A 25,161-nucleotide genomic window follows, 5' to 3' on the forward strand; every position below is an offset into this window, starting at 1 on the left:
TTGAAATCCGCATTATTTCTCGTGGAAAGCAGGAGTTAACTATTTCGAAATAACCAGCCCGTGATTTTGAAATCACGGGCTTGGTAGTGTGAACACTTTGCTTATGATTATGAAATAAGGGGGATTATTTCGAAATAACACCCTAGTGTAGACCAGGGCTTAAGGACACATGAAACTGATGTATTTTGGTGTTTGCTTCACATCCAGTCTGCCTGGAGTAATCCTTACCACCCAATAAAACTGCTGATTCAGCATGCGGTTCTGCAAGACTGTAATCTAAGCCATCTGGAATTAATCCCATTACTATCTAATGTGTAAAGACTTCTAACGCATAACTGCTGGCTCTCTCCTCTTGCTCCCCTTTTACTGCAGGCTATGCAATTTGTGCCTTTTGGAGTTATACAAAACAGCATCTAGCAATCTATTGCCTCTGCATCGGCTGTTTCTAAGAGATGGAAGTCAATGGAACTTTACCAGTTTATGCCAGCTGAGCTGGCCTTTCATCTTGTGTCATCGTTTATCCAAAGCTAAGTTTAAAACATGAGTCTTTTTTGCCATTAGCAAGAACCGAGAGTGTTCCAAGACCAAATTTTGTTCCTCTCTTGATTTTTTTTTAAATGAAATAAAAAGGGGGATTTAATAGTCATTGATGCAGCTTCCCAGTCCAGTGAAAAGGGCCCAATTACAAGCCCTCTTGGACCCTTTTCTCCCCTAGTGTTCCTCTATTGAATTCTCTGGAGCCAGTCCTGCATTATACTGGTGTAAGCAAATCTGAAATCTGGCCTTGACCAATGTTGTGCTCAGCTGCTGATTTTGTAGCATGCTTGAATAGTTGTAATGGGTAGGGTTAATGTATTCCAAGTGAGTTCTTCTGTTTCCCAAGTGGCCTTTAATTGCTCCATTACTTGGATCAGTCATCACAACTTTGCAACAGCTGGGCTACTCTGAAATAGCAGGATGGAGGCTAGAAAAGCTGCTGCTTTGTTATACATATGCATTCTCATTGACTTAATTTTTCCATAACCATTCCCAACTCTTTTGTGAAAGTTCCCTGGTTATAATTAGGGACGTGTCCAAATCAGCCCACTTAATGATCTGGAGTGTTTGAAACCAGTTCTGATCTCATGGGGGTGTAACTCAAGTTGACTTCAATAGTACACTCATTAACTCTGGTTTCATCAAGAACAGAATCAGACCCAGGAAGTTCAGACGGACTCGTGAGATTTAGGTCTGTCACTAGGGGTACATCTACACTGCAGAGGAAGATCGAAGCTGACACTGTCGATCTTCCAGGGTTTAAATTAGCTGTTGAGTTAAGACAGCTCATTCAAACTGAGAGGAGCGCTCCTGTCCATGCAGATAACCCTCATTTCATGAGAAGTAAGGGAAGGCGAAAGGAGAACGTTCTTCCTTTGACTTCCTGCAATGTAGATGGCACCAAAAGCTGAGTTAAGCTACATCGACTTCAGCTACACAATTAATGTAGCTGAAGTTGCATATCTCAATTTGACTTTGTCCCACAATTTGATGTACCATAGCTGAACACTCTGACTTTTCTCTTTCTGTCACTTTTGGTTTCCAGTTGGTCCTTTGTACCTCTCCTCAAAATAGGAGCTATTCAGAGCTGTGATGAAATTTATTTTCTACTGGGTTTTTGCTGCTTGTAGCCTACATTATATTACATAACATAACCAAAATGTGTCCATTTAAAAACACTTCTGGAGCAGATTTTAGGCTCTTCAAAGGAGAATTTCTAAAACTTTGAGATCTGAGCCACACCTGTTTAGGAAGGCTACAGATTTAACTGAATAATCCTGTACCTTGATAGTTACTGTAATAGAAGCAGGAAATATAGCAGTAAGCATAGCATAGAAATACATCCATTATATGCACCAGTGTGCATGAATAATTTCCTTTTTCCATGCTTCATAAGTGTATTTATAGCAATATAGCTCTCTTCTTTCCCGTATTGTCTCCCAGACAAGAGTGACAAGTAGGTATTTCACAGAGGTTTTAAATCTTCCATTAATGCAAATAACCATCCAGCGTAATTGCAGCTACGTTATTTTTTCACCTTCTCTTTTTCCCTCTTCTGCCTTATGATAAAAAAGCTTCACAGCATCTGTTTGACATGCAGGTACAGGTGGCAACCTTAGAGGTCCTCTGAGGCCTATGTACCTGGCACACTAGGCAGAATGTAAGTGTTAAAATAAGTGACCTGGAAATCCAGGGTCAGATCCTTAGATGATATAAGTCAGCATGCCTCCTGTGACAGCAGTGGGGGCATCCTGATTCATATGGGCTGAAGATCTGGGTTAAACTTAGGTTAAACTTTCTAGCCACATCTTTTATCAGAATGCGTGTGCAGAAATATTACTGGCTGTCTTGTGACTTACCATCCTGCTGCTCCTTGGAGAACTCGATCTGTTGGAAAGAAATCAATCACAAAAAATAGCTTTAAAAAAAGGGGGGGGGGGACCTGTTGGATTTTAAAATATCCAACTTCCTTCATGAGTCCTCTTTCAAAGGGGCCAAAAAAAAAGAAGAGCTTGTTTGTCCGATTCTCAGGAGTAGCTTGCATATCAACAGGGCTAGCAACGGAGAAAGTTCTGGTTAGACCAGGGAACAGCTAGTATTCGGTAGTCTATCACTCCAGTTCTATGACAGAAAAATTCCTGTTCCACTTACCAGCAACCTGGTCAGCACTGAAGGACTGCAGTTGGGAGGGAAAAGAGAGAAAAAGAGAGCTAGTACTGTTGAAAATGCATTGACAGAAGAAAGAAAATAGCACAAGAGTATCTGAGAGTTCTAGCATTCCTGTCTTTCAGAATAGAACTAGGCCATGGCTAGTCATATTAGTTAAGTGTCTGCTTGGTTTATTTTATTTTATTTTTTAAGAGCATCCTAAGACTATTTAAAGATCCCATTGAGAAGTATAGCTAGGACAAAACCAGGGCTGCAGCTTAAGCAATGAATCAATTGTCTCTTCATAGCGAAGTTGTTAATGGACTTCCAGGCCAATTATCCTTTCGCTACAGATACCCAATATTAAGATCATGTGAATTATCATTGCTTAACCAGCAGCTCAACATTAGGATAACAAATAAACCCAGACATTAAAGACTCCTTGTTTCTAAATTAGCTGTTTATCAGTGCTTTGTTCCTGAGGTAATAATTTATTATATGCTTCCTTTGCAACCACATCAACGTGCATCCTATACAAAAAATTAGCATAGATTTCTGCGATAGTATCTCTTCAGTTTAAAGTTATAGGAACTACATTTCTGTCTAACTAGTGTAAGACACAAGACTAACCAGCTAGCCTAGCAGAATCAAGTTTCACTCCTTTTCCCCCTCCGCTCCTCACCCCCAGGGCAAAATAGAATCTTTTTAGGTCCCTACTTGCTTGGCTTTCTACCTCAAATGATATAGTTTTTCTGGCCTTCTTTCCCTCCTAAAACTAACCCAAACTGGAAGCTAGATACAGATTAAAACCATTGGCTTGCTATTAAGAATTATCTTTCCTGTGGACCCACCATGATGCAGACGGTTGAAAAAGAAGAGGAGCAGCCGGGCTGGAGGAATTGGCTGAGGGCTTCTTGAGTCCCTGAGAGAGTGGTCCTTCCTCCCTCACTTTTCTTCTTCTTATTTATGTGAAGGCAGTGACCTCACAGCCAGCTCCGGTGTCAGAGTGAAGCAGCCACTCCCCTTGGAGAGTTCTTTAGCTTTCTTAGGGCAAAGGGACAGATCCATTTCTTGACAGACATTTTGCAGGGGCTATTTTTAGGTGGTCCGAAAGGGACAGGGAGCTTTGCCTTGTGTCAGCACTTCCTAGAGCTGTAACGCAAAGAAGGACTATTCCTGCTCGACCTACTTGGGGCTTCTCTTTCTGAAGAGCTCCTATTTGTCTCTCAGGCTATAAAGTCAGCCGCAAAGAGGGAGGAGCTCTCTGTTTGTCCATCTGGCTGCTTTTACATGTTCACATTGCATTCTGCTCCCCCCCTCCCCCACCCCTCAGGAAGCTGCGGGTACTTAAACAGACTGAGGTTTCCCAGCCAGCAAACTCGGTGCCTATTCCAAAGCCCAGTGAAATCAGTGGAAAGATTCCTATGGACTTCAGCTGGCTTTGGGTCCACCTCTCTTTGTGTCAGTGTGGTGCTGGGCTTTGTGGAGTGAAAAGAGGGCTGGTCTGTAGGGCAATAATTGGCTAGTTCTGACTTTTTAACCATGTGAATGTTGATTCTGAAAGACTAGCTGGTCCATCCTTCCTTCCCTGGAAGGATGGTGTGATTGTAAAATCCAGGGGCAATGTTAGGGGCTCGTAATCAAGGCAATTGTGTGGGGGCCCCTACAAAGGTACCTGGCTCAGACTTCAGCTTCCTCCCCAGGTGTGAGGGCCAAAGACCCCAGGCATCAACACCATGCAATGGAGGTTTCCCTTATCTCTTCTGGGCCCCAGTGAGTCTAATGCAGGCCCTGTTTAGCAACCCCCCAACACTTGCTCATGGCCCCCACTTAAGAACCACTGTTCTAGGGGATTTCTTTCATTGCAGGTTCGGGGCTTGCACGGTTGCACTAACCCCTTCCTGACAACACTGGCCCAATGGACTTATCTAGTGTGCTGCCTGGAGCCGTTCACGTGATGGAAATAGGCAGATGAGATGGTTTACTTTTCTCTGGCTCATTGGTGCATGCTGGGCATCAGAAAACCATTAAGGGTCTCTGTGACCGAAAAATTATATTTCCTTGCTGGCCGTTGTATTTCAAAGCTAGAGGAAGGGGGACGTCAGGCCAAAGGTTTCCCTAATGTCTTCATTTTTCACATGCCACCAATGCTTAGGAGTGGGAGGAAAGAAAAGACCAGGGTGTGGAAGAGTCAACCTGGTGAGGAGTCTACCTGCCCACAGCAGCAACGATCAGTAGAGTGAAAGCAGGCTTTGTGGGGCTCCGGGTACGTCTACACTACAGCGCTAGTTCGAACTAACTTAGTTCGAATTAGTTAATTCGAACTAAGCTAGTTCGAACTAGCGCATCTAGAACTAAAAACTAGTTCGAACTAGCGTTTTGCTAGTTCGAACTAGTAAGTCCACATTGAGTGGACTCTGAACAGGGCTTAAGGATGGCCGGAAGCAGTGCCGGCAGGGCATAAAAGGAGGACTTAGAGCGTGGAGATACTGTCTCAGGCTAGCCGAGGGCTGCGCTTAAAGGGTCCCGACCCCCACCCCGGACACACAGTTCTAAGGGGTGCCCCGCTTGCAAAGAAGTTCTGGCTTGGAGTGCCCTGAGTGCCCACACTGGGCACATCACACCACTCGGCCATCAGCCCGGCTGCACTTGCCGCAGGCTGCCATCTGGGGAGAGGGGGCAATTGGGGGGCTGCAGGAGAGCTTCCACCCCCAGAAGCCCGCAGAGCCAGCCCAGTCCTCCCCATCGGGGGCTCGTGCCCCATTCCTCCCTCACCTTCTTCCACTTGCCCTTCCCTAGCCCCCCTTCTTATTGATGTACAAAATAAAGCTAATGTTTCTTCCAACATTGACTCTGTCTTTATTGAAAAAAACTGGGGGAGACTGGGAAAAGGAGGTGGGAGAGGGGAAGAGAAAGGCTGGGAGAGGGGAGGGCAACTAACATGATCAGGGGTTGGGAACAGGTCCCAGATGAAGAGAGGCTACAGAGACTGGGACTGTTCAGCTTAGAAAAGAGGAGACGGAGGGGGGACAGGATAGAGGTCTCTAAAAGCAGGGGTTGGGTGGAGAGGGTGCATTCAGAAAAGTTCTTCCTGAGTTCCCATAAAGAAGGACTAGAGGACACCAAAGGAAAGGAATGGGTAGCAGGCTTGAAACTAGTAAGAGAAAGTTGTTCTTCTTCCCAAAGCAAATAGTTAACCTGTGGAACTCCTTGCTGCAGGAGGCTGTGAAGGCTAGAACTAGAACAGAGTTTAAAGGGAAGTGAGATCAAGTGATGGAGGTTGGGTCCATGGAGTCCTATTAGCCAGAGGGTAGGAGTGGTGTCCCTGCCCAAAGTTTGTGGAAGGCTGGAGAGGGATGGCACGAGACAAATGGCTTGGTCATTGTCTTCGGTCCATCCCCTCCAGGGTCCCTAGGGTTGGCCGCTGTTGGCAGAGAGGCTACTGGGCTAGATGGACCTTTGGTCTGACCCAGGACGGCCATTGTAAGCTCAGGGCTCAGGGTCGGGGGTCTCAGTGGACCCCCTTGATTTTCATGCACACCTGCTCCTGGGTGGCCAGGCTGGCAGCTCTCCTGCCCTAGACGGCCACTTTCCTGTGCCTAGTGCGGAGATCGTGGACGAGGTCCACGATGTCCGCACTAGCCCAGGAAGGTGCCCGCCTCTTGCGGTCCAGGGCAAGCTCCCGGGAGCCGCCAGCCTGGTCCCGGCAAGAGGGGGTGGGCTGGGAGGCATCGGGTGGGTGGCTCTGTGCCGTGCCAGGTGCAGGGTCTGCTAGCTGGGTGCTGGCAGGCTTGCACCTGGCACGGGCACCGTAGCCAGCCCGTGCCCCTTTAAGGGGTCCGGGGCCGGGAGGGGGGCATAGAGTTTCCCTGGTGTTGGCCAGAGTGGCCACCAGGGAAACCTGGGGAGGGCTAGCCTCCCACTAGTTCGAACTAAAGGGCTACACAGCCCTTAGTTCGAACTAGCTAGTTCGAACTAGGCGTTAGTCCTCGTAAAATGAGGTTTTCCTAGTTCGAACTAAGCGCTCCGCTAGTTCGATTCAAATTCGAACTAGCGGAGCGCTAGTGTAGCGCATAGGAAAGTTAGTTCGAACTAACGTCCGTTAGTTCGAACTAACTTTCTAGTGTAGACATACCCTCCATCTTTGTGGTGGTCGGGGACTCCCTCCTAAGAGGGACTGAGCTATCCATCTGCCATCCAGACCTGGAATCTCAAGAGGCGTGCTGCTTACCGGGAGCTTGCATTCAGGATGTGACTTAGAGGCTTCCCAAACTGATCAAACCTTCAAATCGCTACCCCTTCCTGCTTCTCCACGTGGGAACTAACGATGCGGCCAAGAATGACCTTGAACGGGTCACTGTGGATTATGTAGCACTGGGAAGAAGGATCCAAGAATTTGGCACGCAAGTGGTGTTCTTGTCCATCCACCCTGTTGAAGGGAAAGGACTGGGCAGGGATCATTGAATTGAGGACATAAATGCATGGTTGCGCACAAGGATTGTTAGGAAGAGATGGGATCCACCTAACAAAGAGAGGAAGGAGCATCTTCACGGGCAGGCTTGCAAACCTAGTGAGGAGGGCTTTAAACTAGGTTCGTCAGGGGACAGTGACCAAAACCCTGAGGGGAGCAGGAAAGTTGGAGACCGGGAAGAAATGCAGAGAGGAACGAGCAAGAAAGGAGGACCCCTGATTCGAATGGAGAAGATAGGGCAATCAACTGGTTACCTGAGGTGTTTGTACACTAATGCGAGAAGCCTGGGCAACAAACAGGAAGAACTGGAGGCCCTGGCCCAGTCCAAGAAATATGATTTAATTGGGATAACAGAGACTTGGTGGGATGACTCGCATGACTGGAGCGCTGTCATGGAAGGGTATAGACTGTTCAGGAAGAACAGGCAGGGGAGAAAAGGAGGAGGAGTTGCACTATATGTAAGGGAGCACTATGATTGCTCTGAACTCCAGTATAAAGAGGGAGAAAAACCTGTTGAGAGTCTATGGGTTAAGTTTAAAGGAGCAAACAACAGCAGTGATGTTGTGGTTGGTGTCTGCTACAGGCCTCCAAATCAGGTGGATGAGGCTTTCTTTGGACAACTGAGAGAAGCTTCCAGATCACAGACCCTGGTTCTTGTGGGGGGACTTTAATCACCCTGACATCTGTTGGGAAACCAATATGGCAGTACACAGGCAATCAAGGAAGTTTTTGGAGAATGTTGGGGATAACTTCTTGACACAGGTGCTGAAGGATCCGACCAGGGGCCGTGCGCAGCTTGACCTTCTGCTCACAAACAGGGAGGAACTAATAGGGGAAGTAGAGGTGGGTGACAACCTGGGAAGCAGTGATCATGAGATGGTAGATTTCAGGATCCTGACCAAAGGAAGAAAAGAGAGTAGTAAAATACACACCTTGGACTTCAGAAAAGCAGATTTTGACTCCCTCCGAGACCTGATGGGCAGAATCCCCTGGGATGCTAACATGAAGGGGAAAGGAGTCCAGGACAGCTGGCAGTATTTTAAAGAAGCCTTATTGAAGGCACAGAAAGTAACCATCCTGATGTGTAGCAAGAGAGGCAAACATGGTAGGAGACCGGATTGGCTTACAGGGGAAATCCTTGGTGAACTTAAGCACAAAAAGGAAGGTTACAAAAAGTGGAAACTTGGACAAATGACCAGGGAGGGGTTTAAATGTATAGCTCGAGAATGCCGGGGGGTTATCAGGAAGGCGAAAGCGCAAATGGAATTGACTGGCTAAGGATGTGAAGGATAACAAGAAAGGTTAACAAGCCTGTAGAAACAAGAAGAAGGTGATCAGAGAGGGTGTGCGGCCCCTAATGGATGAAGGAGGTAACCTAGTGACAGATGATGTGGGGAAAGCTGAAGTACTCAATGTTTTCTTTGCCTCTGTATTCACGGACAAGGTGGGCTCCCGGACTAATGCGCTAAGTGACGCAAGATGGGATGAAGATGGACAGCCCTTGGTGGGTAAAGAACGGGTTAGGAACTATTTAGGAAAGGGAAACGTACACAAATCCATGGGTCTGGACTTAATGTATCCGAGGGTACTGAGGGAGTTGGCAAATGTCATTGTGGAGCCTTTGGCTATTATCTTTGAAAAGTCATGGAGATCGGGAGAAATCCTGGATGATTGGAAAAAGGCAAATGAAGTGCCCATCTTCAAAAAAGGGAAGAAGGACGATCCAGGGAACTATAGGCCGGTCAGTCTTACCTCTGGTTCCTGGAAAAATCATGGAAGGGATCCTTAAGGAATCCATTTTGAGGCACTTGGAAGAAAGGAAAATTATTAGGAATAGTCAGCATGGATTCACAAAGGGCAAGTCATGCCTGACCAATCTGATTAGCTTCTATGATGAGGTAACTGGCTCTGTGGACGTGGGGAAGTCAGTGGATGTGATATACCTTGACTTTAGCAAGGCTTTTGATACGGTCTCCCACAATATTCTTGCCAGCAAGTTAAGGGAATGTGGACTAGATAAATGGACGGTAAGATGGCTAGAAGGCCGGGCACAACCGGTAGTGATCAACCACTCGATGTCAGGATGGTGGTCGGTTTCTAGGGGAGTGCCCCAAGGTTTGGTTCTAGAACCGGTTTTGTTCAATATCTTTATTAAAGACTTGGATGAGGGGATGGATTGCACACTCAGCAAGTTTGCGGATGATACTAAGCTAGGGGGAGAGGTAGATACGCTTGAGGGCAGAGATAGGGTCCAGAGTGACTTAGACAAATTGGAGGATTGAGCCACAAGAAATCTCATGAGGTTCAACAAGGACAAGTGTAGAGTCCTGCACTTGGGACGGAAGAATCCCAAGCATTGTTACAAGCTGGGGACCAGCCAGTTAAGTAGTAGTTCTGCAGAAAAGGACCTGGGGGTTACAATGGATGAGAAGCTGGATATGAGTCAACAGTGTGCCCGTGTAGGCAATGGCTAATGGCATATTAGGTTGCATTAAGAGGAGCATTGCCAGCAGATCCAGAGATGTCATTATTCCCCTTTATTTGGCTTTGGCAAGGCCACATCTGGAGTATTGTGTCCAGTTCTGGGCCCCCCACTATAGAAAGGATGTGGACGCATTGGAGAGGGTCCAGCGGAGGGCAACCAAAATGATTAGGGGGCTGGAGTATACGACTTATGAGGAGAGGCTGAGGGATTTGGACTTATTTAGTCTACAGAAGAGTGAGGGGGGATTTGATAGCAGCCTTCAACTTCCTGAAGGGAGGTTCCAAAGAGGATGGAGAGAGGCTGTTCTCAGTGGTGACAGATGGCAGAACAAGGAGCAATTGTCTCAAGTTGTGGTGGGAGAGGTCTAGGTTGGATATTAGGAAAAACTATTTCACTAGGAGGGTGGTGAAGCACTGGAGTCTCCATCCCTAGAGGTGTTTAAGTCTTGGCTTGACAAAGCCCTGGCCGGTTGATTTAGTTGGGATTGGTCCTGCCTAGAGCAGGGGGCTGGACTTGCTGACCTTCTGAGGTCTCTTCCAGCTCCATGGTTCTATGATTGTATGATCTATCCAGGGGGAGCCCCACAAAGCAAATGGCATAGCTCCCTTATGGGGATAAGGGGGATGGCATGCAAGGGAGGGGACCTCTGGAAGGTTTGGTGAACTGCAGGGAGCATTAACACACTTTCCCCAATGACAGGATGGGGTAGGTTGAGTGCCTACAAGTGGTGGGAGAAGGGTGGGCCCCCATCTCATGTTCCCGGGTGGAGAGGAGAGGACCTTATGGTGGTCTAGCCAGGGGAGCAGTCCCAGATGTGTACTGGGAAGAAGTGGTATGTGGCCCAGGTCTAGTTACTCTTGGGACTGCCACCAGTTACCAGCGGAAAAACTAGCCTACTCCTCCAAACTCAAGAGATGAGCATCCTAAAAAGATTGGGAAACTTGGCTCTGAAGCTCTTCCCTTCGTCTCATGGGAGGGGCCCACTGGCAAGTTATCAGACAAAAGAGGCCTGAAGATCTGAATTTAAATCCTGACTCTCACTCTAACCCACTGTGTGGCTCTCAGCAAGTTCATCAGGTTTCTCTGCCTCCGCTTCTCTAGCTATAAGATGTGGTAAAAGGTCTTTTTTCGCCGGAGTGTTAAGTAATTAATTGCATTAGTGATGTGTGAACTTGTCCAAAAAGATTCCTGAACATGCGATGTGTTACACACATCCTCAGTCATTATGAATGATTATGGCACGTCATTTAGTTATTTTATGTACGTGATGGTAGTGGAGGGGACAGGGACATACCCAGGGCAGGGGGCAGAAGTGTTTAGATTTTGGGGAGACATCTGCATGATCTTCCCATGGCCAATCACGTCTGGAGGGGTGGATTGGCCTCTGACACTGGGCTGCTGCTGTGGTTTAGCTTAGCCCAGTTTTTGATGCTGTCATATCCCCATCTGCTGTAAACTAGTGTGCCTCTGAGGTAGGGATGTAAGCAACTACTCGACTATCCTATAAGCATAAGCTTATCAGATAGTCAACTAGTGATGTGACTAGTCGCTTCCTTTCCCCCCCCCCGCCTTGCTGCCCCCCGCCTTGTTGACCACATCTGTGCTCCCTGCGGGGTTTCCGCTTTCGAACTGCAGCAAGAGCCCAGCAGGAGGCGGATGCACCCTCGTGGACTAATCAAATAGTGGATGGAAATCCAATCGACTATCTGATTGGTTAATTCATCTTAATTTAACATCCCTACTCAGAGGTGTCATGCCACAGCCTCAGCTGGTGTGCAACTTCGAGTGAGAAAGCTGTGAACCGAGCTAGGGTGTGGATTCTGATAGGGGGGAGGGGGTGGGGGACGGAATGGAAACTTTTAAAAGATCATGACAATCTTGAACTATTTCTCAGCAGTTGGCCCCGCTAGTGTCAATGCAGTGTCATGCCCTTGGGAGAATGTGAATGTAGGTTCTAGTCTTAGTCCTTCACTGCCTGTCATAGTTGGCTGGAAAATGTTCCACTGAATAGATTTTTGCCATGGAAAACATGCTGTGTGTGTGTGTGTGTGTGTGTGTGTGTGTGTGTGTTTTAAGTGAAAATATTAATGACAATATAATTCCATTTTCTGATGTGATCTATGTCCGGTTTTAATGTTTTTGATAAAAACTGAAATATTTTTGGATCTGGGGATTCCAGTGACTGAGAAGCTGGATATGAGTCAGCAGGGTGCCCTTGTAGCCAAGAAGGCCAATGGCATATTGAGGAGTATTAGTAGGAGTGTTGCCAGCAGATCTAGGGAAGTGATTATTCCCCTTTATTCGGCACTGATGGGGCCACATCTGGAGTATTGCGTCCAGTTCTGGGCTCCCCACTACAGAAAGGATGCGGACGCATTGGAGAGAGTCCAATAGATGGAAACCAAAATGATTAGGGGGCTGGAGCACGTGACTTATGAGGAGAGGCTGGGGGATTTGGGCTTATTTAGTCTGCAGAAGAGAAGAGTGAGGGGGGATTTGAGAGCAGCCTTTAACTGTCCAAAGGGAGGTTCCAAAGAGGCTGGAGAGAGGCTGTTCTCAGTGGTGACAGATGGCAGAACAAGGAACAATGGTCTCAAGTTGCAGTGGGGGAGTCTAGATTGGATATTAGGAAAAACTATGTCACTAGGAGGGTGGGGAAGCACTGGGATGGGTTCTCTGGGGAGGGGGTGGAATCTCCATCCCTGGAGGTTTTTAAGTTCTGGCTTGACCAAGCCCTAACCGGGTTGATTTAGTTGGGGTTGGTCCTGCTTTTAGCAGGGGGCTGGACTTGATGACTCCTGAGGTCTCTTCCAGCCCTATGAGTCTATGGTTTTTGTATACATTTTATTTTTAGTCCATTCTGGGCTCGATCCAGCTGTGAGTTATGTGGAGAGGGGATGGATACACATGTAGCCATTGCTCCTGCAGTCAGTTCAATGGAGGTGTAAGGGTGGCACCTCCCAGCACTGAATTACCAGATTGGTTGTCATCCTGTTTCTAATTCTTTAGTGATGTTCAGTAAGGGTTACAAAATGTACTCTGGCTTTGGCTAGATCTGAACTTTTGGATAGCTTTTTCTGACGTCTCAGACTATGCAATGATCACTGTCCCCGTGGGACAATACTCAGATTGCGGGGAAATTCAGAGAGTAACAACAAATATAATGAATGACCGTAGGGATTGCAATGCACGGAGAGACCAAAGAGACAGAATGATGGTCACTTTGGCTCAACAGAAAGAAGTGATGAGAAAACGGTGAAGATACAGCCGAAGGATTTTAACACCCAAAGGGGAAGAATCCTGTTTTGGTCAGGAGTTTGTAACCTGAGGTTTGTGATCCTCCTGTTCAAGATGGAAGCCTGACTAGATCCCATACTGAGATCATGGGAATGCTTCCAGTGTGCAAGGGGGTTGCAGCACAGAAAAGGCCAAGTGTAGTTATCCAAAGAGGTGGAGGATTACAGTGCATGGAAAAAGGCGTAGGTCAGCTCATCAAGTGTGTGGATTTCACTTCTCTGGCTTAACTGCATCTCTGAATCTCATTTTCTAGTATAGACCGGGCCTAGTCGAGGACAAAGAACAATGAAGTCCAAGGGCCACCTTTTCACACTAGCTTTCCACCAGCAGCTTTACACCAGGAGCCGTAAGGTGTGGAGAAACCCACTCAGAAGGCTCCGAGACATTGAGATCCCTGGAACAGGACTTGACTGGCCATCCCTTATCAGGGATGTCAAATTGTGTGTAATCCGGTAACCATGCAGCCGACAAATATTTAGTTGGTCGCATGGCTCCCCGATAAGTGGTTCTGCACTAAAAGTATTCTAGCAGCTGGCAGACTGGCTCCTAAATTAATTTTTGGGCAAAGTCGCAACAGGGTTAGCTGCTGAGATGTGGCGCAAGCCGGGCCTGAGCCAGCCTGCCAGCCAGCCTGCTAAAAATATACTCACAGAACTGGAAGGGGAGAGGGGAGTGCGTGTAGCCAGTAGCATTAACCATTCTGCATCTGCTTATAATTAATTGTTTAACCGGTCCTCCCTTACTTCCCTAATTATTATAGTTCAAAATGCTGCGTGTCTGGCAATGTCCTTCCATAGGATGTCTTAGAAGAAGTTCTAAAGCCCTCCAGAATATATTATTTGTTCAACACCATATACTAGGGGGAATTTTCAAAGAACCGGAGCTGGTAAAGTGCGGTTTCCCTGCAGCATAGTTAACAGATCTCCAATAAAGTTTTGATGCTAACTAGTGTAACTGCAAATGCTATCTTCTCCACTGCACCTTATTGGCACAGAGGGTTGCATGCCTCACTGAAACCACAGTAGCCTCACTAATGACCAGGGTTCTGATTCTTCTCATACTGGTATCAAACTGGTAAAGCTTCAGCGGAGTTGCTTCTTGTCTCCCCCGTTCAAGGAAGCGGAGAATGAGGCCCCGTGTCTTTTTATATGGGGAATAAGCATCAGGAGCAGATTAATGCCCCCGGAAGAAAAGTTCTGGTTTTATAAAAAGTCCTTGGTAATACAATAAAAGAAGGAAATAAAAAATGTATGCACCAAGATTGCCTCTATCAATATAAAAGGTCAAATGCCTCCTTAAATCTAATGACGTACAGGCGAATTTGTTTTTTTTAAAGTCTTTGAATGCAAAGTCCAAAGTACTTTGCAATCCCAACATAGCTACAACAACATGGCATATTATGAGACTTGCCAGTTTTGGAACAACTCTTGGATGAAGTTAACTGATTAATTCATTTGCAATCCTAAAATGCCAGCAAGTGGAATGTGGCACAGCTGCAGCATGGAGGGTATCATTTTACAGAGATTCCATTAGCTTTCCAGAGGGAAGTAGCATTCATTTGGGCTAATCTGTAAAAGTGTCCCTTTTCTAATTGCATTTGGCATTGCATGAAAATCTAGAGGATGTGAGTAGGAAATTCAATGCTGTTGACTTGTCTCCACTGGATTAGTTGTTTTAATATGCCTCCCAGTGGTCATGTTGGTATATTAAAGCTACTTGAGTTATTGCTGCTTGACATTAAAATACTGTGTAATGGAGCGGGTCGGGAATTAGATGACAAAAGTTTTTGTGTCAGAAAATGCTGATATGTTGAAACTGAAACTTATCATGGGGCAGGTTCACTTTTGCCATATTTCTTACCTTTTCAACATTTTTTACAAGTTAACTGAAAGATTTTGTTTGGACATTTTCAAAATGAAAAATTCCACTTTCCAATGTGAATTGGCTTTCTAATTCTAATATCTTTTTTTAAAAAAAGTCAAATTTTGAAACCAATCTTTTTCCCCTCCATTTTCAGTTTGTGAAAAATACATTTTTGGGTTTTGTTCCTGTTTGGGAAAATCTTTAAAATGTTGACTTTTTTTTTGTGACTAGAAAAAGTTCTTCATGCAGCTGTGATGTATAATAATTCAGATGGTTGAAAGCTGTTATTTGGTAACTAGTGTAAGATCTAAATATAACATCAGAAGTTAAGGAAGAATTTCTAGTTGTGGCTATTTCACATCTCCTTGCAGATACTTATTTCTCTATTATTGATAGGCTAGATAACCTAATTGAAGGAAGGTTACTTATGTGAGCTCATCTCATTCATTTATCTACCATAGATCTCTGACAAAGGGTGTTACAATAATATTCCAGAGAGTGGAGCTGTTAATAAAGTTTAACAGCTGCACTCTCTGGAATATATATTGGCTATTATCAGCAAAAAGAGCTATTTGGGGGTTTGGACAATTTAGCCTGTTGTGTAATTTGCCTTAATTTCCATTTTTCATGACAAATTTTCTTCAGGAGTTCACAGTTCACATTGTTCTCTTAATTTTAAACACCACCGAAGTATGAAAATTGTGCATCACGGTACAAACTATTTTCAAACAGTTTTTCACATGGGCAAAACATGGAAATGAGAGATTTGCTACAAGCAAAGCCAGCTTTCATCTACAAGAGGCTCTGTGCACAGAGGAAATTATGAAAAATCTCAGGTGAACCACCGCCCCCCAAATAGTATTATCAGATAAACTTTTGTTTTGGAAAAACTGAGTACTCTGCAACCCCACCATCAGAGGTGATCTTTGGTTTCCATGTGACAGTTTCAGAATGCCTTCCACTCTGATATCCAGATTGTCCTCTGCCGCAGGGCTGCTTTGTGCAGTGCCACAGGTGCAAACCAGACTGAAAGCTGGCCTGGCGAATCTATAACGTGGTGTGTGGGAAGGGGCATGGCTGAGTCTTCCCTGCCCCCCAGTGGTCCCTATATACTGCAGCATCCCCTTTGGTAAGACTTATTTCAAGGGACTCCCCTGGAATCTGCATAGGACTGAGGAGTTCAAAAGTGGCTGAGTCACTTTGAACACCCCCCCATCCCGACAAAGTCCCTAGTAGCCTGGTTGAGTAGGCTGAGCCAGAGGCAGGTTTTTGTATAGACTTCAGTGGGCACTAGATCTGGCCTTAGCTGAGGACCTGGGCAAAGAGTCCAGAATCAAGGAGTTGCAAAGGAAATCCTGAGCTGTTATTAACACCCCAGTTTCTTCCTCTGCAGCACCAAAGGCGGTGAGTCTGCAGTGCACACTCTCTCGCTCGGCTGGCCTTGGAGATCACATTACCCATGCAGTGTGTGTGGGTGTGTTGCTTTCTGTCAATGCATTTAGCAGTTTACCTCTCCTGTTACACCCCGGGCTATGTCCATTCAGAGACGACCTGCTTGTGGAGTAAATGCAACAAGAGAGAGACCATTGGAGAAACATCAAGAGTCACGTTTGGGGGGAATCCCAGTACACATCCATGCAATGGGTTTTCTCATGCATCATGCAGGAACCAGTTGCCTAAGATGCCATTTTTTAAAATTAGTACACTGCACGTCTTCAAATGTTCACCAGGGCTGGGGGCTCAGTTCTGCTAATGCCACGCCCAGGAGCCCACGGTTTCCAAAACCGGTGTCATTTATAGTGCTAGAATAGCCTCTCCCCTTCCTTGCCATTCAGACTTGGGAGATCCCAGGCTCGCTCCCTGTGGCCTTGAACCTTATGCTGACAGTGCTTTGTGTGGTACCAGCAGGGAAAAGAAGCATTTTATACTCGCGTTGCACAAATGGAAACGACTTCAAAGCCCACGGTCTCAGCATCTGGCTACAAAACCACGGAAGTTGGGAGCGATGCTGATTTGCACCAGCTCAGCATCTGGCTTACTGATGCTGAGCCACTCTGGAAGGGGCATTTACCATTATAATTAAGGCGAAACACAAAGGCAGGTGAAGGTGAGGCTGCACAAAAAGACCCGCCCCGCCCCATCTGCAAAGACCACCAAAATCTGTCCTGGGTAGGAGAGGGTTTCAGACTTGGACCCAGTGAGTCTATCAGACAGAACGTTGATAGTTCTGCACTTTTCTAAGGACTAGCTACAACATCTACGGTTGCTTTTTCTTCGTTTTTTTTTTTAAGTGCAGTAATGTACAATATAGGAGTTTGATTTTTTTTTTTTTTAAATCCTGCCCCTGTTCTAATTAGCTCAGAATGCCTTTCAAGTAACTTGTTTAAGTAGTCATCTGGTCAAGGAGGTTTTACCCACAAAAGCTCAAGATCTAATAGGGTATGTCTACACTACAGCGCTAATTCGAACTAACTTAGTTCGAATTAGTTAATTCGAACTAAGCTAATTCGAACTAACGCATCCAGACTAAAAAACTAGTTCGAATTAGCGTTTTGCTAATTCGAACTAGCATGTCCACACAGAGTGGACCCTGAACCGGGGTTAAGGATGGCCGGAAGCAGTGCCGGCAGGGCATCAGATGAGGACTTAGAGCGTGGAGCTGCTCTCTCAGGCTAGCCGAGGGCTGTGCTTAAAGGGACCTGACCCCCACCCCGGACAGACAGTTCTCAGGGGTGCCCCACTTGCAAACCAGTCCTGGCTTAGATTGCCCGGAGTACCCACACTGGGCACATCACAGCACTCGGCCATCAGAACGGCTGCTCTTGCTGCAGGCTGCCATCTGGGGAGGGGGAGCAATTGGGGGGCTGCAGGAGAGGTTCCACCCCCAGAAACCCACAGAGCCAGCCCAGTCCTCCCCATCGGGGGCTCGTACCCCATTCCTCCCTCACCTCCTTCCACTTACCCCTCCCTAGCCCCCCTTCCTGATGTACAAAATAAAGGACAATTGTGTTCAAAAATAGAATCTCTCTTTATTGAACAAAACTGGGGGAGACTGGGAAGAGGAGGTGGGAGAGGGGAAGAGAGAGGGTGGGAGAGGGGAGGGCAACTACAATGATGAGGGGTTTGGAACAGGTCCCATATGAAGAGAGGCTAAAGAGACTGGGAATTTTCAGCTTAGAAAAGAGGAGATGGAGGGGGGATATGATAGAGGTCTATAAAAGCACGAGTGTGGTAGAGAGGGTGCACACAGAAAAGTTCTTCATTAGTTCCCATAATAGAAGGACTAGAGGACACCAAAGGAAAGGAATGGGTAGCAGGCTTCAAACTAGTAACAGAAAGTTGTTCTTCACAAAGCAAATAGTCAACCTGTGGAACTCCTTGCTGCAGGAGGCTGTGAAGGCTAGAACTAGAACAGAGTTTAAAGGGAAGTGAGATCAATTCATGGGGTTGGGTCCATGGAGTGGTATTAGCCAGGGGGTAGGAGTGGTGTCCCTGCCCAAAGTTTGTGGAAGGCTGGAGAGAGATGGCACGAGACAAATGGCTTGGTCACTGTCTTCGGTCCATCCCCTCCAGGGTCCCTAGGGTTGGCCGCTGTTGGCAGACAGGCTACTGGGCTAGATGGACCTTTGGTCTGACCCAGTACGGCCATTCTAAGCTCAGGGCTCAGGGTCGGGGTCTCAGTGGACCACCTTGATTTTCATGCAAACCTGCTTCTGGGTGGCCAGGCTGGCAGCTCTCCTGCCGTAGACAGCCACTTTCCTGTGCCTAGTGCGGAGGTCGTGGACGAGGTCCACGATGTCTGCACTAGACCAGGCGGGTGCCCGCCTCTTGCGGTCCCAGGCAAGCTCCCGGGAGCTGCCAGCCTGGTCCCGGGAAGAGGGGGAGGGCTGGGGGGCATCGGGTGGCTGGCTTGAGCCGTGCCAGGTGCAGGGTCTGCTAGCTGGGTGCTGGCAGACTTGCACCTGGCACAGGCACCATAGCCAGCCCATGCCCCTTTAAGGGGTCCGGGGCCGGGAGGGGGGCACACGAGTTTTCCTGGTGTTGGCCAGAGTGGCCACCAGGGAAAGCTGGGGAGGGCTAGCCTCCCACTAGTTCGAATTAAGGGGCTACACACCCCTTAATTCGAACTAGTAAGTTCAAACTAGGCTTAGTCCTCGTAGAATGAGGTTTACCTAGTTCGAACTAAGCACTCCGCTAGTTCGAACTAGCGGAGCGCTAGTGTAGTGCTTATTAAAGTTAATTCGAACTAACATCCGTTAGTTCGAATTAACTTTGTAGTGTAGACATACCCATATATACAATGGGTGGGTATCTCTCCGGTGCCACAGGACAGCTTGTACCAGTCCTGCAATGACTATAAATACCATGTCAAAGAGTGTACACATAGGCAAACACAATCATAGGCTCCACATCTTAAACCATGATTCAAGCCTTTGTTTTCATTGGAATGGTTAGGAAAGAAAATATTTGAAACCTAGTTTTGTATGTAAGCAGCCTGTACATAATACCAATGTCTGGTTGGTTGTATTTGTTTTAAAGCATAGAGTGCCCTCATAAAAGAGGTGCATGAGAGAACTAACGTGCCTCTTTTTGCTCAGGCTTACATCCACAAATGTGTTTAGGCTCTTAACTTCCACTGCAATAATTGACTATTGAATATCTGTCCTCATAGCCACGCCTGCAATGTTACGGGTGTTCTTATTGAACTGATGAGACATGACACTTTTTTTCCTTAATTGTTACTGGTTCCTTTTGTGCGCCCTCCTGTAATTCTCATATGCATGCAACACTCAGCCTCTCTCCCCTTGCTAATACAATTCATATTTTGTTTTCTGCATCAACCTGTGCACCTGATGATACACTTGTACACACAGTAGTAATAAAAATCGATACTGAAAAGTTTTAGGAAATTGGACTCCTGAAAATTTGTTGTTCTCTGTGTGGTGACAAGCAGGGCCTCAGATCTCTGAGCTGGAACAAAGGATATTTTCCTTGTCCTAATTCAGTAACCCACTTTCCCCATTTTCCCCAACCTATCTCCTCTCGATCACTGCTCACTAACCTGCTCTCAATCAAGAAAGGGTTGAGGAATAAGATTATTCCCATTTTAGACCAGTATCAATGCTAATCTGTTTTTTAGTCGATAGGTGGTGCTAGAAAGCAGCCCCAGTCAGCTCAAAGGAGCGGCTACCTATTTTACATTAACGCAGTTAAAAGCAGATGAAAAGAATGCTGAAGGTGAAATGAATGGGGTGAAACTTGTAGTGGGATTTTTGGGTGCCTTAATTTTTAGGTGCCCAGTTTGGAACATCTTAAAAAGGGGCCTGGGTTTTAGAGGATGAGTGCTTCACACTTTCTGAAAGCCAGGACCTTTTAAGAGGACTCGGATAAGGTGTCCCAAAGTCCCTGTAGCCAGATTTTGAAAATTTTGCCCCAAGTCTTGTTTGATTCACTTTAAAGCAGGAAACATCTGCAGGCTTGTGCTTCTTGGCTGTGTCTCCTGACCTGAGGATTAGTTTTACAATAAAGTAGGAAGCTCTTGGGCAGAAATTCTTAATCTTAGAAGTATTCTTTTGGCTCAGAATTTGAATGAGCAGCATGCCCATACTTCTCCTGACATTGAACTAGAAGAAGGCAGGCCTGTTCTTGTGACTGAGGCACTAGCTGGACTCAAAAGTCTTATTTTTAATTCTTGACTCTCCTACAAACTTCTTGTCACCCTGGGCAAGTCAAGCTCTCAGAGCTTCAGTAATGGAGAAATATTTTCCCTGACTCTGTGAAGCTGTTGAGAGATTAAATACACTAATGACTGGGACATATGTTGATAATAGGAGTTATAAGTACTTAGCCAGAGGGGAAGAAAAAGAGGAAAACATTTGTAGGAGTGGAGTCTAATGGCCAGAGCATAGAAATGGGGCATAGAAATGCATTAGAGCCTGTTTCATTCTGTGGGTTTTTTTTGTTTGTTTGTTTGTTTAATGAAATCCACCAAACACTTTTTATTCCGTTTCCCCATTTGCAAAATGGGATGATAATAATACCTACCTACCTCATCCATGCTGCCTTTTTAGTCGTTTTCTTTTAAAAAGGAGGAGGATTTCTCTTTTTAAGCCATCATGTTTTATTTTTAAAGCAAGGAGCGAAGATAGAAGTCTTTTGTTCTAAAATCGAACCGTGCTGGGTACAAATGAGCCAGACTTGGTTACCAATACCCATCTGACAACATGCAGAGTTGTGGTTTTGTTACCAATAACTGTTTATCTGCAGTGTTAATGCAGAGCAGTATGAACAAAGAATAGGATCAGGCTGAACTGTTGTGGTGCCTAAGCCCTGCTTCTATTTTTTTGAATGGTAATATACTACTGTGTAGTTATGCAAAGATCGATCAGCTAGGATCACTGGAGGTGAAAATTCCTGTTTTTTCCTAATGAACTGGACACATGCAGCCACCAAACCAACTTAAATCATGTAATAGAAACTCCAGCTCATGTTCCTCCACGTAACTGGATATTTGTCAAACGAAAGATTTTAGTTTTAGAAAGTATTGCCAGAGGAGATGGGGTTCTATACTCAACCTCAGTTATGACCACTCAGCCCTTGAAAGGAGCTTTCTTGATCAGATCAGACTCAATATTGAGAGGAGCGGAGAAGATCTATATTATTTTCTCTCTAACTTTTGTTGGTGTTGTGTTAATGAAATATTGACTTAACATTTAAAGTCAGGCTGTGAAAGTTAAAGGACGCTTAAATGATTTCAAGTAACAGATCATAACATTGAAAGTCTCTGACTAGCCAAGTGTTAGTGAAACAACCAGCTGTAGGTGGTGTTAACCTGAACAGAATTCATTATGGGACATTGTGGCTAAAATGAGAATGGTTCTCAGAATTGTTTCTGTATCTTCTACCCTTCAGTTCTCCATATTAGGCAGGACTTCTTATGTAGAGATTCCCAAATTGGTAATCTGACCAGAAGCTTCCCAGATAGGTGGGGAATGACTATTTATAATGTTGCTTAGAGATACAGGTTGATGTAACTATCTCATTCCTCTTTGTCACCTCCCTTTCCCCAAGACAGACTTTCCTCCTTGCAGACAGTTCTTTTCAAGTAAAAAACCAACCACATTCAACTTAGCATGCGAAAACCAAAGAAAACACGAATTTGATTAATCTGCAACCTAAGAAAAACCTCTGAAAGGATTTTCCTGCTTGTTAGTTTCTTTGCAGCAACTAGCAAATTATGAACAAAAACATAGAGATGAAAAATATAGTCACTGAAACATTTCCCTTAAAGGTTTTCTACCTCATTATTTCATTTACCATAGGATCAATGTTTCTGGTAGCAAAGCTAAAAGGAAATTGATGGAATTGTCTCGGTTGTCTTTTATGGAGGATAAGCAAAGCAGCTGTCAAATAAATGCACCCAGGACTAAAGAGTCAACAGCTGCTCCCAAAAATTTGGAAAGGCGTTCAGAGTGAAAGTTGCAAAGTAATGAGTCACTTTGAAAGAGAGGGAAGGAAGGAGTGAAATTTTTTCTTTTGCTAATTCAGTTTTCATGCTTCTAATTTGGAGTGTGTGTATCTTTTTTCCTTTTAAAAATTCCTTACATTCAGTTCCACTGAATGGAAAATTACTCTGGGCCAGGCTGGTGTTGCTAAGAGAACAGCTACACTGGCCACTATGTTAAAAAAATTTTGAGCTTTCCAGGTTTTGCTTTTGCATTAAAATGTGCGCCATGCTTTAGAGATTTCCAGCAATGTAGATAAATAAGAAGCTCAGGTAAATCAGGAAAGCCGTTCAGGTTACTCAGTCATTTCACGGCTGTCCCACATCCAGAAACAAATGCAAATATTTACTGCAGGTTCCCATAGGGATCTGCTAAATTTCCTGCTTTTTTGTGTTTCGGGGGCTCTTTCAGTGACCATGTAAGTTCAACCATTTACCTTGATGCTCTTCAGATCAATTGTTGGTTCTTTGGGTTTAGTTGGTTCTGGGGCAGGCGCTGGGGCAGCAGCTGGTGCCGGTGCCGGTGCCGGTGCTGATGCTGGTGCAGCTTTCTTAACATCCTTCTTTGGTGCCATTTTGTTTGTTTGTTTAAAAAAGCAAAGGACCCCAAAAAACCTTTAAAAGTGATTCCTGGGTAAGGAGCAGTGGTCAAGATGATCTACAGCCCAGAGCCTTGGAGGAGGACCCACTGTGTAAAACACTAAAAGGTCATATATATATTTCACTTAGTGCCTAATACAATCTTGACACATGCAGCTGGATTGGACAGTTTGCTAGTAGGGGGGATGTCATTCTCCCTCAGACTATAAATGGAATATAAAGGGTCAGGGCTACGTCAGATCAGGGCACTTCAGTGGCCTTTTTATAAAAGCCTCCCCTGCATTTTTTTCAAAATACAGAAGAAGAAGAAGAGAGAAATATGACGAAGCCGGTTCCAAATCACTTGTTGGCATTCAAATACAGATGGACTTATGCTCTTTCTTGGTAGAATTTCCGTTGTGCTGAAGTCATAAATCTCCCCCTTCTTCCCCCCCCACCTTATGTGTCACTAGATTGTGTTTCACACTGGAATTTTTAATTTAAGCGTTGGGAAGATCACCAATTTCCATCCTCCTTGACCTCCTTCCTCCAGCCCCCTTTACTCCTCCTCCGCTTCCTCCTTCTGCCACAAAGTGCTGATCAGGCAAAGACTGGGGGTTGTTTAAAAATAAAGCAGACGTATATGGAAAACTCCTCATGCGTTCAGCCACCGTAACTCTCCCAGGGAGAAGAGCCTGCGAGAGCTCTCCTGCTGCTCTCCCTCTTCCTTCTAAGCCTAGAAAGCTATGGTAAAGTTGAGTCAAAAACTCCAAATCACTTTCTTTAATCCAGTGTCATGTTGTAGCTGATGGACTGAGCCCCAGTTAAATGAAGATGCTCTACGTGATATTGTTTTCCGATGCTGGTGCTTTCCCACCCTTATCTAACCACAAACAATTAATCAAAAGAAGCATTTGTAATTTAACTGCCCTTCTTAAAACTTTTATTTATCTTTCCACACTTCAGTCTCCATAGAGACCTTCCTTCTTCCCATGCTCTTCAGTTTTCAGTGTGGAGAAGACAACTGAGTTTTTGCTGGATCCCTGATATTTTATTCAGCAGAGCAAAAGAGTTTCCATTTCTACTAAATTGAATTACTACCCCTCCAAGTCCATAGGCTTTAGAATTCCTTCAGACACTTCGAGGGTAGACTATATTTCTCCTTGTCTCGAAAACACCTACTGACATAGGCTTTGGATTCCTGCATTTTTATACTAATAAGTGCAAGGCTATTAACAGAGCCATTATTCATGTCCTTGAGGATTCCAGGTTGGAGAGGGTTATAATTAGAGACATCCAAGGCTCTCACAGCACCTCCTAGCTCCGTGTCTCATCTCCTCAGCCCAGCAAGCATGGGCGTTGCTTTGAAAATGGGCCTTTCAGAAGGAGACATTTACAGAAACCACAACGGAGCAGGGGAAGGCTGGCACTAGACCAGGCCTCGGGAAATCGGGGCTACTCACAGACCTCTGGTGCGATCCAGGACAAGTGAGTTTTTTGGGTCCGTTCCTTTTAGTCGATAGACCTCCGCTGAAGGTGTGGCCCTTCATCTCTGTGCCTCAGGCTCCTGTCTGTAAAAGGTCGCTCAAACTTCCTCTCTCCTGCCTGTAAAGCTTACAAACACCTAGGAGCAGAAAATGTAGTTAGATAAAATATGGGCTAGCGAAATGGCTAAATCCTTTGAAATGTAAACAAGACTTCCATCGTAACTGCATCCCTTGTTCCCTTTCCTTTTCGCTGGAGAGTCTTAGAAGAGGAACCCCTCCCCTGGACTTGTTTGACAATCCCTTAGATGGCCTCAGAGATGGTGGTAACTGTCCTTGGGGGGAGGAGGAGAAGTAGTTATGATGAGCTGGGGCTGCCCAGGTTGTTGGTCTGATTTCACTTCATCCCACTCAGGGGCTGGGATTCAGCTGGAACCAGCAGAGGTGGTGATGTTCTCTGGATCTCTCTGGTCAGGGTGTTTCTCGGCACCAGGATGAGGAAGGCCTGGGGTTCCGAGGGTGGTAGACATGGTCATGGATCTTACTCGAGGAGTTTCCATCTGTTCTTTTGCATTTACTTTTGCTCCCCACTTCAGAAGCCTCTTGCTTGGAGGAGCCACCAAGAAAGTGATGGGTGCAGTAGTCACCTCAATAGGAGGGCCACCAATTAGGTCTAATGTCCAATGCATGAAATATGGTGAATTGATTTCCAGTTCTTGCTTTGCTTTTGTTTTGTCACCAAGGGTGATTTCAACATAGTCCTTGGATCATGTCAATAGCCCCCCCCCCCCTT

The 25,161-nt window shown here is 45.7% G+C and overlaps 2 protein-coding genes across 2 annotated transcripts in view; one reads left to right on the top strand and one right to left on the bottom strand.

The window, feature by feature from the left end:
- The window catches only part of MYL1 (myosin light chain 1), a 30,394-nt gene extending 7,392 nt beyond the window's left edge, over positions 1-23,002 (bottom strand). The window contains exons 1-2 of the mRNA XM_006127381.5: positions 22,743-23,002; positions 2,397-2,424 (exon numbers count right to left, since the gene is read on the bottom strand). Coding sequence (XP_006127443.1) covers positions 2,397-2,424; positions 22,743-22,880 — 166 coding nt within the window. The 5' untranslated portion in view covers positions 22,881-23,002. The remainder of the gene's footprint in view (positions 1-2,396; positions 2,425-22,742) is intronic.
- The window catches only part of CPS1 (carbamoyl-phosphate synthase 1), a 288,535-nt gene that overhangs the window by 22,166 nt on the left and 241,208 nt on the right, over positions 1-25,161 (top strand). The gene's annotated exons all lie outside the window — the stretch shown is intronic.

Source organism: Pelodiscus sinensis, chromosome 7 (genome assembly GCF_052426305.1).
Source record: "Pelodiscus sinensis isolate ZL-2025 chromosome 7, ASM5242630v1, whole genome shotgun sequence".
Lineage (NCBI taxonomy): Eukaryota > Metazoa > Chordata > Testudines > Trionychidae > Pelodiscus > Pelodiscus sinensis.